The sequence below is a fragment of the Gorilla gorilla genome, chromosome 7 (genome assembly GCF_029281585.2).
Source record: "Gorilla gorilla gorilla isolate KB3781 chromosome 7, NHGRI_mGorGor1-v2.1_pri, whole genome shotgun sequence".
Classification (NCBI taxonomy): Eukaryota; Metazoa; Chordata; class Mammalia; order Primates; family Hominidae; genus Gorilla; species Gorilla gorilla.
In genome coordinates, this window is record NC_073231.2 from 17,527,415 (window position 1) to 17,543,161 (window position 15,747).

Genomic DNA, 15,747 nt, shown 5'->3' on the forward strand with positions numbered 1-15,747 from the left:
GTACTGATTCAGGAGGTCATCTGGATTATACCAGCTGGCTAAAGTAGAAAGACTAGAGAATCGCTAAAACCGAACAATGACAGCAAAAATCTAAGGAGTATAGATGATTGATTTAAAAATAAATGAAGCGAGCACATAAAGTATTCATTAAATAACCAAAACAGTCAAGGATAAAGAAGGTTTTCAAGTGGTGGAATCTTAGGACTCCATGAGGATACAGAGTAAACAATTCCTTTACTTTCAGATTTCTGTTACATGATTCCAAATATTTATATATGTGATTTTCAGACTACTCAAATGGTTGGCTTATATTTTTATTGTTTCATTTTGAAATTTGGTATGTGATTGATTCAGCTCAAAACTATAGTCAAGAAGGCCCTCTGTGTAAACTTTGTATATTCACATGAAATCCTTGCTTAAAGCTTTCAATGACTTTAACTGTCTTTAAGACGTGAGCACAGAGGCCATCAAATGCCTGGGACAGAATTAATTATCAGTCTGTTAGCAAGAAGGTAGAAAAATATGAGAAAATATTTAATATGTAATTAGAGCTTGGAGACAACTAGGTTTGAAATGAATAAAGTGAAGACTGTGAAAATGGCTTACCAGTTATTATTACTCCTCAGTGCTATGAATTATACTCTTGGTTGCTATGATGTGGCATGCTGTTGGCTTGCCATTTTATGTTGCCCAGAAGTAACTGGCAGTTGTTATTTCTCTTGGACGAAAATATGAGTTGAATTCAAGAAGTCACATTGGTCCATGGAAAAACTAAATTTTTCTCATTGTAATGATGATAGCATGCAAAGCACTATTCATATGACTAAAGTGTTAGGTTGCAGGAATGATTTTTAAATATTATTTCTTATGCTATTAATTATTCAATTCTAATCTATCATTCATATGTGTTCATTTTTTCCCATATTTCTTTTGGTTTTATGAATTCTGCCCCAGATACTTAATTAACCAGATTACTACAAACTAAACACAAGGGAGAAAAACAAGTTTGCCAGCCCCCAAAATTATTTAAGTATCATGTGTTCAGAGCTAAGTATTATATATATCAAGATACAAGTTATTCTCGACAGAATGAAATTCTAAGCTTCAAAGTGGAAAGATGTATATGAGGAGGTGACCGTGAAGATGGAATAACCCATCACAGACAAGACTGTCTTGAGTTAACATGTAAATGGATTGGAAACAGACGTCAGTATCTGAAAACAACAAGAAATTAGAGAATTTTGAATTTATTTTAAATATAAAAGTAAATGGCTGTGGAAATATTTCTATTTTTCAAAGTCCAAAATTAATGAATTGCACACTTATTTATTATTTCAAAATCCAGACTAGGTGAATGAAGTCCTCTGTGCTTTTAAATCATAGAATTCTAAGAAATATCACATTGTAATAATCATTGAACAATTTCCTTTTTAGAAACATTTTTTCCAGCTCTCTGGTGACTCAGTTCTTCTTCAAAAAGCTACAAATTTTGCCTATTTTTCTTTCTAATAAACAATGAGGATCTTATCAACAGAAGCAAATCTTTCTTTAAAAATCCACATACTTTAATATGATTGCTTTGACATGTCAAAATGAAATTGCCATATTCAAAAGCAAGACATCAAAAGACATTCTTTTCTAAGACTATTACATTTGTGTTTAAATGTTTTAATTAAAAACTGTATTAATTCAAATTTTTTGATGTTTCTGAAGAAGTTGTCTAAACTTCCCTTAAAAATTCCATGTATATCATTTTTTCCTTTAGTATGTTGACTGTTTCTTTCCTCAGGATATGAAAGCTAATAATAACATATGTGACATAAAATACTAAATTCTAGCCAATTTTATATATTACCTTGAATTCTTTCCCCAAGACTTCAGTGAAAATAAACATTTCCAGTTTCTACTTGTAAAAGACAGTACTTTATCCTTCTGTTTTGTTTTAAATATTGAACAGCATTAGGGAAAATCACCAGTCTTCTTAAAAAATTCATCTGATAACCATTTAAGCAAACATACAGTATATCATAACATGGTAAAACAAAATAAAGCTATCACTAAAAATTTTCCGTTAAATTTAATTTTAAATGATACTTTAAAATGATGTGAAAGGTAGAATTTCAAGATTTTTTTTTCATTTTCATTACCTCTCACTAATATATCACAAGCACAGTGACTTTAGTTTAATGATCATATGTATGGGATATGTGATTGGATTTAGAAATATAAAACCTGGTTTACATTGAAATTACTAAGGGAAAACCTTGGTGGTTTTTCTCTTGTTTTTGGATCAGTTTTATTTTTGCTTATATGTGGTATAGTTGGAACAAATGCAAATGACATTTTATAGTTTCATAGAAGAATCAGTTTTCACATATACCTAAAGTGTAGCCTAATTTATTGCAAAGGTAATACCGTGCAATGATCCATTAGGAAATAAACCCAAATGTCAATGTACCTGCAGCATATTTATTATTTGTAGCAAAGACGTTCGCATGTTCAACACTGGGTTCCTTCACTGAATGACTGAACCAAGAAAACTCAAATGTAGCATTTCTTCATGGGGATTTGCACAGTCTTTGAAAGTCTGATGGAATTCTTGACAGTCTTCCCAGAAATGTGTAAATGTACAGATTTTAAAATTATGTATAAAATATGTAAAACCATGCATACACAAATTATGCATACATAATTTAAAATATAATTTTACAGGTTCAGGAATTTAGTTGATTAATAAATTCCAAAATAGGAATTGTTTTTCCTAATCCCTTGTGGCTAATTCATCATGGATTAATGTCGTACTCCCAATCAGACTGTCTTAGACATCTTTAATAAATAACACTCCACTGAAATAGTATTTTATTGGCATTATAATCTTTATTTTTAAGTAGCGCTATCATTACTTTTTCAGTGGCAATAATGAACAAGTTGATTATTGTTTGTAAAAGGTGCCCATTAACCTTTGTTCTTCTACCTTAGAAGCTTTTCTGTTTTGAAACTATTTCTCAGATCATTCCAGAGCTGAAACTCCTATCCCAGACACAAACAAAACCACACTATACACTGGTAACAAGAAATCTGCATTTGTGGTTTCTGTGTTTATCCTGAGCAAGTTTTATACATAATTAATAAATATAATTCATACTGAAAGATTGTATGACTACATAAGAACTTAATAATTACTGATTTGGTTCCCTTTAAAAATTCTACTGTATAGTTAAGAATTATTCAACGCAGGCTTTTTGAAAATAACATCAAAATAACACTTCAGAAAATAATATCACATGTTATTTTTGAAAAATAACATCTGATGTGAATATATGTACACAAACAAGGACACAAATATATGCATATATAATCTATTTTATATGTATACATATATATACATTCATTCATACACATACACATATGTAAACATATCTATAAAATCTGTGGTGGATGTATGATTTAGAAAATGATGTTAGAAGCCTGTGACCTACACTATGCTTTGAGGAGCCAGCCATTTTTTTTATTGTTCAGTAAAACTCTTCTTGTGCACATTGAGCATTCAAATATTAGTGACATTTTGTTTCTGATATAATAACAGCTCAAGCCAATTTATATTAATTCTGAATCCAGGTGCTGAGCCTGTGAATCCCTGTATAGTATAGTGTTCAGGAGCATTGAGGATCTGGGTGCCATATCCTGTGTACTCTTGATGTTCTTGGTTATTCTACACAGTAGAATGCTAGACTCTCCTTGTTCCTTCAGTTACTTATTTTACAAATAGGAAATTTTTCTTTTTATATGGGGCTTGGCTCTTTTCTTCATAGATATTTGATTAATAGTGATTTAATGAATATCTGCACTTATAAGTAAATTATCTTTAGGAAAAAGAACCACAACAAAACCTCAGAGATTTTAATGTTCAGCTTTAAAACCTTTCGTGAAACAATCCTATATTAATACCAGGAACAACTGAAGCCCCTGAAGAGAGTGATATCAGTGTACTGTTGCACAGTGAATCAAAGCACTTTATATAACATGATACAGGGGCTCGCGGGTTGTTTATGGAAGAGCCTAGTATGAAAGGCATTGTGAGATTGTGTCAAAAGAACAAAACAATTTAGGAGAGAAATTGATGAGCTTGGTAACATGACACAGTAAGCCTCTTCTTTTTTCTAATGTGTTTTTTGACAGTGGATAACCTACATTTTAACTTTCATTTTTTTATGAAATATACCTCAGAAATCTATATTAATGCTTAATTTTCAGCATGATCTATACATAGAATTAATGAAAAATCTGATGATGACTCATCGGTCCTATTCTAAGAATAAGTTTAAAAGAAAAATAATCTTACTGAAAAATAGGCACTTAGAAACCCAGAGACCTTACACACAAAAGGAAAGCCAAATTTCTGTGGTTGTTACTGTGGTCACCACTATAAATAGATTTCATAGCAGCAAATCAAAGGTAACCTTAATTATGGAATGAAGGTAAGCATGCTGTCAGATTGTGTCATTACAGAGCAGAGGGTTAGTTCATTATAGTTTTATGTATTAGGTAGGTGTTCTTAGAATTTCATATTTCTACTTAATATTAAAATTAAAACTTTTGTTCATGGTAAAAAGAACAGCTCTGTAGGATATTACAGTTTTCTCTCCCTTCATAAAGTATCTAGACTGTTATTACATATCATTTATTCCTTAAGCTCCAAATTGTGGGAGAAAGTATCTGTTTAATCTCTCATAGACAAAATTCTTCATTCTGATATTCCAACCATAAAATTGATCCATGGCCCAAGAATTACTTTTGAACTGTAGTGAAAAGGGTGTACCTAAAAGAATAACAACACCAATAACAAGAAAAAATAACATGCCCACACACAAATTGAAAGAATTATTCCCCTCAAAACAAAAGTGAAGCTTCATCCATGCCCCTGCAAAGGACATGGTCTCATTCCTTTTTACGGCTGCAAAGTATTCCATGGTGTATATGTACCACATTTTCTTTATCCAGTCTATCACTGATGGGCATTCGGGTTGGTTCCATGTCTTTGCTACTGTAAACAGTGCTTTAAGTGCTTTAATAAAAAAACATGTACATGTGTCTTTATAGTAGAATGATTTATATTCCTTTGGATATATACTCAGTAATTGGATTGCTGGGCCAAATCATATTTCTGATTCTAGGTCCTTGAGGAATTAACACACTGTCTTCCACAATGGTTGAACTAATTTACATTCCCACCTTGAACCTAGATGGCAGGTAGATAGGTGCAGCAAACCACCATGGCACACTTATGCATACCTATGGAACAAACCTGCACGTTCTGCACATGTATCCTGGAACTTTAAGATAAACAGGCCGGGTATGGTGGCTTACGCCTGTAATCCCAGCACTTTGGGAGGCCAAGGCGGGTGGATGATAAGGTTAGGAGATCAAGACCATCCTGGCTAACACAGTGAAACCCTGTCTCTACTAAAAATACAAAAATATTAGCCGGGCATGGTGGCAGGTGCCTGTAGTCCCAGCTACTCGGGAGGCTGAGGCAGAATGCCGTGAACCCAGGAGGCAGAGCTTGCAGTGAGCCGAGATTGCGCCACTGCACTCCAGCCTGGGTGACAGAGCGAGACTCCGTCTCAAAAAAAAAAAAAAAAAAGGAAAAAAATAGCCTGTTTTTCAAGTTACTCTTATTATTGGCCATTAAAAAAAAAGAAATTTCCTAAAAGTCGATTGTCTTTGATGGTGGAGTATTTCTTTCTGGGTACTCTTCATGGCCTGCTAGAGAACTTTACTAAATTATAGTCCAGTAGCTGGACAGAGCTGCATGTGTAGTTGTCTCAGTCCACCTGTGCTGCTGGTCAAGATTATTTTGCAGTGTTTGGTGGTGTTGAAGAGGAATACTGTTTTGAAGGCTGAGTCAACTGCATGACGATTCTTATGGCTCACTGGCTGATGAGTTGTGGCATGACTAGAAAGCTCTGCTTGTATTCCCAGATGACAAGTCACACCTGAACAGCTGGATACTACTCGCATCCAATTTGCTTCAAAGTTAACATATTTTCAGAAAATATTTGATTTGGAGTATGTACAAATATTTTTCTGTTCAATAATTGATTTAAATATTTCTTAATTGCGATTGTGGGGTGGTCAATTGATGGCAAAACAAAAAAAAATTGAAGAAAGATTCCATCACTCTAACAAATTAAAACACTGTGAAAACTGATGAGTTTATGTTTCTCATAAAAAACTTTTACGAAAAATGGTTACCATAAAAATGTATACGCACTTCTGTGTAACTATATTGACCACATTTATAAACACAGGGGTAACTGAAGAAAGAGTAAGCAACTGCACACATTCTTCAACTCATTGTTATGAATTACGAGACACTCACTCACTGAAATGTGTATGTTCCAAGAGAGAAAGTGGATACCACCGGTAATTGTATCAGGGAGAAAAGAACTGCCCTGCCCGATACTAACAAGTGCTTTAAAAAGTGAATTAAATAATAAATACCTTTAAAAAGTGAGCCCCACACCTGTCCCCAATGTTGAAAAAAAAAAGCCAATGCATCAATGATTTTCAAAACCTTCAAGTCAAAACTGTTGAGAAGGTTTTTTAAGAAAAACATTTTCTTTAATCAGAATATGGTAAAATGAGATCTTCCATTTTCTTATCTTAATTTTGCATCTCAACTTTCCTTACCCATTATGAAAATGAAGAGCACCATTCCATTTCAGTGTGCCTGTTGGCACACATTACTGTTGATTTTTCAGTTTTCCCCGAAAGATCACTGTGCAGTATCTTTCTAGTTCCTCCTATTCCCAATGTATGCAGTATTATCATAGCTTGTACAGCATTTCATTGCATTTCACTGTTTACATACTTACCTCCTTTTGCTGGAATGTAAGCTGTTTAAAGACATGGAATATGTTTTATTCCTCCCCAAGTCTTTTTCATGTAGCCTAGTGCATGGCATATAGTAGATGTTCAATAAATATTTATTCCATAAAAATGTTTTAGATATAAATAACACAGGGAACATAATTTCCATGTAAATATTTAAGCCATGCATATCTGTCATTTAAATGACATATTTTCATTCTTCTTGCAATTGCAGCAAATCTGTCATGTTTTAAAATCAGAGTATTATCTTTTGAGTCCTATTTTAGACTTGACTTTTATTTTAAATGCAGTGAACAAGCAATCCAAACTTGTTTCTTTGTGTTGCATAAAAAATAATACAACACTATGATTCTCACTAAACTAGGAAAGGTTATTTTGGAACTACTGGGATTTTAGATATTTGAAGTAGTAATTACTTCCTCCATAAGTGTTACCTTTTAGAGTCAAATACTATTTTCCTATTGCAGTTCAACTCTTTCCTTAAAGGAAAATGTCTTCTATTCACAATCTACACATGAAGCATTTCAAACCAAAGCAGTTTCCTCCTTTAGTAGTGTATTATTCCATGTGGAATAAGTTGTTTTAATAGCATTGTAAAGTCTACTAATTATCATAATAATAATGATAGTACCTTACATTTATTCATTACTTATTCTGCACTGATCATTTCACTAAGCACTTTTTGTATGTGCTCTTTCATTTAATTCCCACAGAAAATGTTTGATGTGGATGTTTTATATATCTCTGCATATAAACCTATTATCTATGTCTGTCTATATCAATCTAAATATCTTTATGTAATTATTATCTGTCTATCCATCCATCTACAGGTATCTCTATCATCTCTTTCTCCTTATCAATCAGTCTATCTGTCCATCCATCAATCCATCCATCCATCATCATCTGTCATCTATCATTCATCACATCTTAGAGGAACAATTTTCTAACCGGTAAGCAATGCTGTCAAGATAATAGTGTAGGGAAAGGCATCTCCAGATTTTGCATTCTTGGCTCTTTAAAGCTCTGAGTATCTAGCAATGAAATTTAATTAGCACGTTTCGAATAATTCTTGATTCATGACCTGTTTCAGTGAAGTACTTGTGTTATCATTTATAAAACAAACAACATTTTTCTAGGGTTGTACTTAATTAAATAAATTAAATATCATTAAGTCACTATGGCTAAGATTCCAACAGTATTTCCTCTATGTCGAATGAATATCAACTCTTACCTGATGATCATCAACATTTACATGTAGAGACTCTCTGTTATTATTTAGAACTCACCGTAGTCTTGGGTTTGGTTCCAGAATTGGCTACTGGAGTGGAAGATGGGAGGTCCGTGGACTCAGTGTCAGAAGACAAATTTACTCGTGTCTGATTTACTGAAATGGTATCTGCTCCACTTTCAGATCCTGATTCCAGATCCTATTAAAAAACAAATGCACTGGTATGAAGGACATGTGAATGTTCCCAAATGCCCTTCTTCCTACCACCAGTACTTTGTCACTTCTTCTTTCTTCCAATGCACACTGATACACTAAAGAGTTGCTGACAACTGACAGTGACGTGTCACACATAATCATGCATTATTTGGTAAGGACCATTGTACTCATCAGAGGGTCTGCAAATACTTGAGAAAGAGGTAACATACTACTTGGTAATTTAACAGCTTAGTGTGCATTGGAAAGGCAGGGAGTGTGGCTAGCTAGGGCCCTGCAGAGAAGTTAGAAGGCAGAAGCCCACAGCCACACCTTCCTTACTGTGTGACCTTGAATCACTTACTGACACTCCTCTGACTATACAGTGCTGCCCAGAGTTCCTCACAGGGCCACTGGATTTCAAATACAAAGAGAGTTCTCATTTCTCCTTACCTCAACCTCTTCTATGTTCCTGTTCAACCTCCATGGTGACAGCTATTACGGTGGCCTGGAATAGTTGAGCTCAAATGTCTATCTAATAAACTGAGGGCAGGAATTATGTTTTGTCATGTGTCATTCAATTCCCTTGTTTGAAAATGGGTATAATGATAGTAGACACTCATGGAGTTTCATGAGCATAAAGCATAAAGCAAAGTGCTTGTAATTGGCTCCTAATAATTTTCATTAAATGCTAGCTACTCCCATAAATATTGTTATTATTATTATGTTTTCTTAGCAACTACTACATAGTGTGAGGTCAAGACATGTCTGTTGAGTGGATAGAATTACCTGGTAACCTCTGCAAAGGCTGTGAATTTAATATATCATATGCTTTCTTTGAGTTATAGGTGGTTTGGTTGCACAGAGGAAAGGTGGGAGGGGGAAATTGCAGAGGGGATGGAGCAAAGGCACCTATCACTCTAGGCTTTTAATCTGAGAAAACTATGATTTAAATATCTCTGTATATCCTCTTTATATATCTCAACTTTGCCGTGGTTCACATGGTCAAATATTATGTCCCGCACCCCAACTCTCCAGTCTTAGCTTTGCTATTCTCTTGTTTCTCAGTCCTACCTCCTCTTGATAATTTCTTTTAATACAGTAAGCTGGTGTCTACAGGAGGGACTAGGCCCTGTGCTCTTTCCTGTCCCTTGTCCCAGTATTTCCCTTTGCTGGCCCCTTCTTGTCACTCTGGTCTCAGCTTGAATCTTAATACCTCAGAGAAGCATCCGTTGACATTTCAAACCAAAGAACTTTACTCCCTTCAACCTCTATAACATATTCTCTATTTTCCAATCCTCTTTCCTTGCTAATCTACTACATATTCTATCTATATCTATCTATCTATCTATCTATCTATCTATCTATCTATCTATCTATCTATCATCTATCTATTATGTATCTATCTACCATCTATGAATTTATCTACCTACCGATCCATCTATGCATCCATCTCTCTTTATAATTCTTTTTTTTTTTTTTTTTTTGGGATGGAGTCTCACACCATCACCCCGGCTGGAGTGCAATGGCGCAATCTTGGCTCACTGCAACCTCCGCCTCCTGGGTTCATGTGATTCTCCTGCCTCAACCTCCTTGAGTAGCTGGGATTACAGGTGCACACCACCACACCCAGCTAATTTTTTGTATTTTTAGTAGAGACAGGGTTTCACCATGTTGGCCAGACTGGTCTTGAACTCCTCACCTCGTGATCCACCCGCCTTGGCCTCCCAAATGCTGGGATTACACGCATGAGCCACCGCACCCAGCCTCTTTATAATTCTTGTCTGTCTTCCTGTATTAGAATCTATGCATCACAAGAGTAGGGACTTCACCTGTCTTGTTTACTGATGTGTCCCCAGGTGTTAGAATAGTGCCTGGCAGATAGAATATGATCATTAAATACAGTTTTATGAAGAAACAACTAGACTGACAAATATTAATATCTTTTCTTCCTTAATTCTCATAATAGAAGTAATTTTATTGTTTCTACTGTAAAATTATGTGATCAAAAGCATCAAAACTAAATTTTCTCCAGTTGGAAGGGTACAGAAGACATGCAGCAAAAAGTAATGTTACACTCTTTAAATGTATGTGCGTGTGTGTGTGTGTGTGTGCGTGTGTGTAGAAGACATAACTCAGACCAAATTTGTGATGCCTGGAATGATTTTGGATCAGGGCCGTGTCTTCTTCTTTTTTTTTTTTTTTTGCATAGAAAAGACAAACTACATTTTACCCTAAGAATATGATTCATTAGAATTTCAAATTGGATCAACATCAAGTAGTCTTAAATAGCAGATAATTTATAAACATTGAATGCATAATCATAAGTAGCAGGTAATTTATAAGCCATTTATATTTGACCTTTAGGTATATCAGAAATATTTTGCATTAATTTCTTTTCTTTTTTTTTTTTTTTTTTTTGAGACGGAGTCTCACTCCGTTGCCCAGGCTGGAGTGCAGTGGCGCGATCTCTGCTCACTGCAAGCTCCGCCTCCCAGGTTCACACCATTCTCCTGCCTCGGCCTCCCGAGTAGCTGGGATTACAGGCGCCCACCACCACACCCGGCTAAATTTTTGTATTTTTAGTAGAGATGGGGTTTCATCGTATTAGCCAGGATGGTCTTGATCTCCTGACCTCGTGATCCGTCTGCCTCTGCCTCCCAAAGTGCTGAGATTACAGGCGTGAGGTGCTGCGCCTGGCCTTGCATTAATTTCCTGTTTGTGATTTGATTAGATAAATAACAGAGTAATCTTGTATCTTTTGAACCATGTAATGCTTCCAAGGTGAAATAATAACTTTTAAAAACTACCATTTATTGCATTTTTACCTTTCACAGACAAGGCTTTACAACCATTATCTGCTTCAATGTTCATCAACTCTACGTGGAAGTTACCACCATCACACGAGAGATGGCGGGTGAAGCCAAGGCTTAAGGTAAATAACTTGACCAAAGTCGTATCCCAAGGTAGAGCTGGCATTAGAGTTCAGGTGTGTCTGACCCCTGAATCCAACTTTTTAAAGTAACCACCATGATATTCTGCAGAGGCCTCAAACACAACTAAATAAGTAATTTTTAATAGGACCATCAATGTGTAGTTTAGTACAAATCTTTATTATTTTCTCTTCTGTTCTCTGTTCAATTTGAGAAATTACCCAAAAGCTCTCCCAAAATCTCTCACATCCGCTCCCTCCTTTAATTTTCCACTGCTACCATAAGCAAACCAAGCAGTGAATAAACCCTGGGTAATCATTACAACTGCCACGCATAGTTTCCCTGTTACCCGCGCCCCACCGCCCCCCCCCCCCACCAACTTGCTTTGTGTAATTAATCCCACAGGCTATCTTCCTGCAAGACTCCATCTATCAGTGTTACCCTATGCCTCCAATTATGCCAGTCTTTGGGAATATAGAGCTCTCTGTGGGGTTTCTATCATGGCAGGGACTCCAGTGTGATGTGTGCTAGAAGTGCTTATAACACTCAACTCTGGCCCAGGGAAGAGTGCATCTTGTGATCCATTGGTTGTTCTGATCTGGAGATCACAAGAAAAGGTCTCACTGGTGACCCTCAATATAGAGAAGGGAATGGAAGCTGTGGTGATTCCCAGGGAGAATATTCAAAGCCAGACAAAGGGAGAATTGAATCTGGAATCTAGATATAAGATTTCAGGGGCAGATATAGGAAGAGGAGCCACTGAAGGGTCTGGAAAGCAACTGTTGAAGAATAGAAGGAAAAACGGAGAGCAGCCAGAAACCAGGAGAGGAGTGAGAGTCAAGGAAGAGAAGAAGATGAATCACATCTGATGCTGTGGTGAGAGACTGCACTGGCACTACTGAATTTGTCAGACAAGACAAGGAGTGAGGAAAAATGATGGCGCAGTAACCAATAATTAAATTAAAAAGAGACTGGGTATGATGACTCATGCCTGTAATCTCAATACATTGGGAGGCCGAGGTGGGAAGATTGTTTGAGGCCAGGAGCTCTAGACCAGCCTGGGCAACATAGAGAAACCCCATCTCTACAAAAATTAAAAAAAAAAATTAGCCAGGCATGGTAATGTGTGCTTGTATTCCCAGCAACTCAGGAGGCTGAGGCAGGAGGATTGCTTGAGCCCAGGAGTTTGAGGCCACAGTGAGTTATTGTGCCAGTGCACTCCAGCCTGAGCAACAAATATTAAGCATGCAAATTAAAAGAACAAGACCGTGGCCAGGTGTGATGGCTCACGCCTGTAATCCCAGCACTTCTGGAGGCCGAGGTGAGCAGATCATGAGGTGAGGAGATCGAGACCATCCTGACCAACATGGTGAAACCCTGTCTCTACTGAAAATTCAAAAATTAGCTGGGCATGGTGGTGCATGCTTTTAATCACAGCTACTTGGGAGGCTGAGGCAGGAGAATTGCTTGAACCCGGGAAGCAGAGGTTGCCGTGAGCTGAGATTGTGCCACTGCACTCCAGCCTGGTGACAGAGCGAGACTCCCTCTCAAAAAAAAGAACAAGACCTTGTCTCTAAAAATAAAAATAAATTATAAATCAAGAAAGAAATATAAGACAAAGAGGAGATTAAAGTTTGGTTTATAAAAGAAGGGATGAGCTAGAGCAATACCGGAAAGAGAGTCGAGAGGAAAAAGGAACAATTAACTCTTCCTCATCCACATCTCTTCTCCCTATCCACTAACAGCAGAGTCAAACTAAGGAAGGATTTATTGAATAGGTAGGTGGTAGAGAAAATACAGAATGTTGTGGTGAAAGACTGCACTGGCACTGCTGGATCTGTCAGATAAGAGAAAGGGTGGGGAGAAATGATGGAGCAATAGCCAATAATTAAATCAGGAAAGAGGCTGAGTATAATGGCTCATGCTTGTAATCCCAAGACATTGGGAGGCCGAGGTGTGAAGATTGCTTGAGGCCAGGAGCCCTAGAACATAGAGCTGGGCAACATAGAGAAACCCCATCTCTACCAAAAAAAAAAAAAAAAAAAATTAGCCAGGCATGGTGATGCATGCCTGTAGTCCCAACTATACTTGCTAAAGAGAAAAAGGGTGAGGACTAGTAGGAACAGAGCAATGGAATTTGAACCTAAGTGAGAGTCTGAATAACTGGTAGAGCAAAGCAGGAGGTGGGAAGGAATGGAGATGAGGATGGAGACAGATCAGTATTACATGACAGGGGCAACACGTCTTTTATTGATGTTGGAGGAGAGAAAGAAGCAAAGAGGCACCTATAGCTATTTGCAGGTGTGATGCCGGGACATCTCTCAATGGTCTCAATTTTCTATGAGAAGAGGAAGGCAAGGGTGTTAAGAGGTAAGGATGCTAAGAGATAGGTACAAGTAAAACTGTTGAATAGCCACCTTGAAATGTGGGTGAAAATCCAGGGAGACCAAAAGATACTGCAGAACAGCAGGTGAGGCCCAATCAAAGGTGGTACAGTGGTTCTGGCCTGTGTGTTCCTGAACTTCCCTATGGTATCAATGAAATATCCCAAGAGACCGTCAACTTTCCCTTAATTACACATTGACTAGAATACTATTCGTAATTCAAACTTCAAAAATATGTCATTATTAGGAAGAAAATGCTCTGACTGTCTGACAACCAGGGAATTCTGGTTCTGGAAATGGTACTTATCTCATTGTAAAGAAAAAACTGGCATGTTGGGAAGGTTTCTAATATAGCAGAATGAGCATAGGCTTTGGAGTCTGACAGATGTGGATGCAAATCTCACCTGCTGGGTGACCTTTGGTAAATAACTCACCACTCTCCTTCAGTGTGAACACAGGTAAATTACTCATCCTCTCTCTCTGAAGCTCAGATTTCTCATGGTAGGACTGTCAAGAGGTTAAATGAAGTAACTTACATAAAGGTTAGCACTCACTAAATACTTAGTCTTGATCTGATCTCCTACCCCCATTCATCCTATGAGATTGGCTATCTCAGCAAGCCCTAAGAGACTGGCACACTCTGAGTGCCTGGATAAAACCAGGCTTGCAAAGGAGAAAACCACCATATCCTGGGCTGTGTCAATTCATCAGGCCATAGCCAATCTGTAAGGTTTTATCTATGCAGCCTCCTTAAACCTTTATCTCTACCTGTGCTTTAATTTATTTTTATGTTAAAGACATCCTTAAAGACTATATTATTCTTGATAATTTTTATTATATGCAGAACTTATTCTGGCGTTTTCTCATAAATATTCTCAAACTGGGGTGGGGTTGCGGGGCAGTGAGTGTTTCACTGTGTGTCTTGTTCTTCCTGCTGATCTATAAATTCACAGTGAAGTATGAGGATGGGGCAGAGGCAGTTTGTCCTCTGTATCTCTGTCAGTGCTCCTTGGTAGATGGTCCAGGTCCTAATCCTGCCATTATAATCCTCTTATTCCACCACACAATTATCAAAAGGAGTGGAAAGTTCTGTGGAAAAAAATTTGATGGTGAAAGAATGTTCAAATTAGCTTTAAATTCCAAGGAACATAAATAAAGTATAGGAGGTGACCTAGAATATCATAAAGATCAAAAAGGAGTTTTGAGGGCTTTGGGATATGTCTTATTCATCTCTAGCTCAAGGCCTGGTGTGAGTGAGTCTAGTATAAGGGGAAGGAAGGAGAACCAACTGTCACTAAGTATGTACTCTGTGCTTGATCCGTGCGGTACTTCTTATATACGTTTTTTCATTTATGCCTCCCAACGAGCCATTAGTTAGGAAATAACATCTCCATTTTTCACATGAACCTGCAGTTGAGAAATTAAATAACTTGATGTTCCCAGAAAGTCAGGTATAATGCTGGCATTTGAACTCAGACCTTTACACTACAAAGTTCATAATGTTTCCACTGTATTATTTTGCCTATTCTGAATACTTCTCTGTTTACAGAGCTAACAATTGTTATATTCTGTGAGCTAATGTGTGCAACATAAAACCCAGTTTACAATTTAAATAAAGGCAGAAGAATTTGTATCAAATAATTTGATATGCAACAGTTATATTTCAGTAGGTGCTCAAATTTCTATATATGATTTTCTACTGCTTTGATCTCAGGTAAATACAAATTTCTTGACTTAATATGTTTATTAGTGAATAACACAAATAACAGATGAGTTGAAAAGTGATTCATAGCTTAATTATAAGTAAACTCAACCATCCTAGATCTGCACAAACTAAGGCCTTTAATATGATGCTGATAGTAAATATGTAAAGCATATAGTTGATCCTAGAATCTGTCTTCCAAATTTTGAGTGTTGGACTCTTAAGGGAGTGTCTATATTATGTAAAATTGATGCATAATAAAATAAAATTCTCAGCTCTGTCTCTTTCACTGTATTTCACTAAGTGAATTTTAGAGTTTTCTCAAGTTAATCTCATCTAAATTCTTTCTTATAGTGTGTTGGGTTAGTTCAACTGGCATCCATCCATCCATCCATTTACTCATGCAGCAAATCT

At 36.6% G+C, this 15,747-nt stretch overlaps 1 protein-coding gene across 7 annotated transcripts in view; it reads right to left on the reverse strand.

Annotated features, from left to right (window-relative positions):
* DLC1 (DLC1 Rho GTPase activating protein) overlaps positions 1-15,747 on the reverse strand; it is a 530,403-nt gene that overhangs the window by 303,665 nt on the left and 210,991 nt on the right. For all 7 annotated transcript variants that reach the window (XM_055349272.2, XM_055349269.2, XM_063709071.1 and 4 more), the window contains one exon: positions 8,181-8,321. In XM_055349272.2, the coding sequence (XP_055205247.2) occupies positions 8,181-8,321 (141 nt within the window). The remainder of the gene's footprint in view (positions 1-8,180; positions 8,322-15,747) is intronic.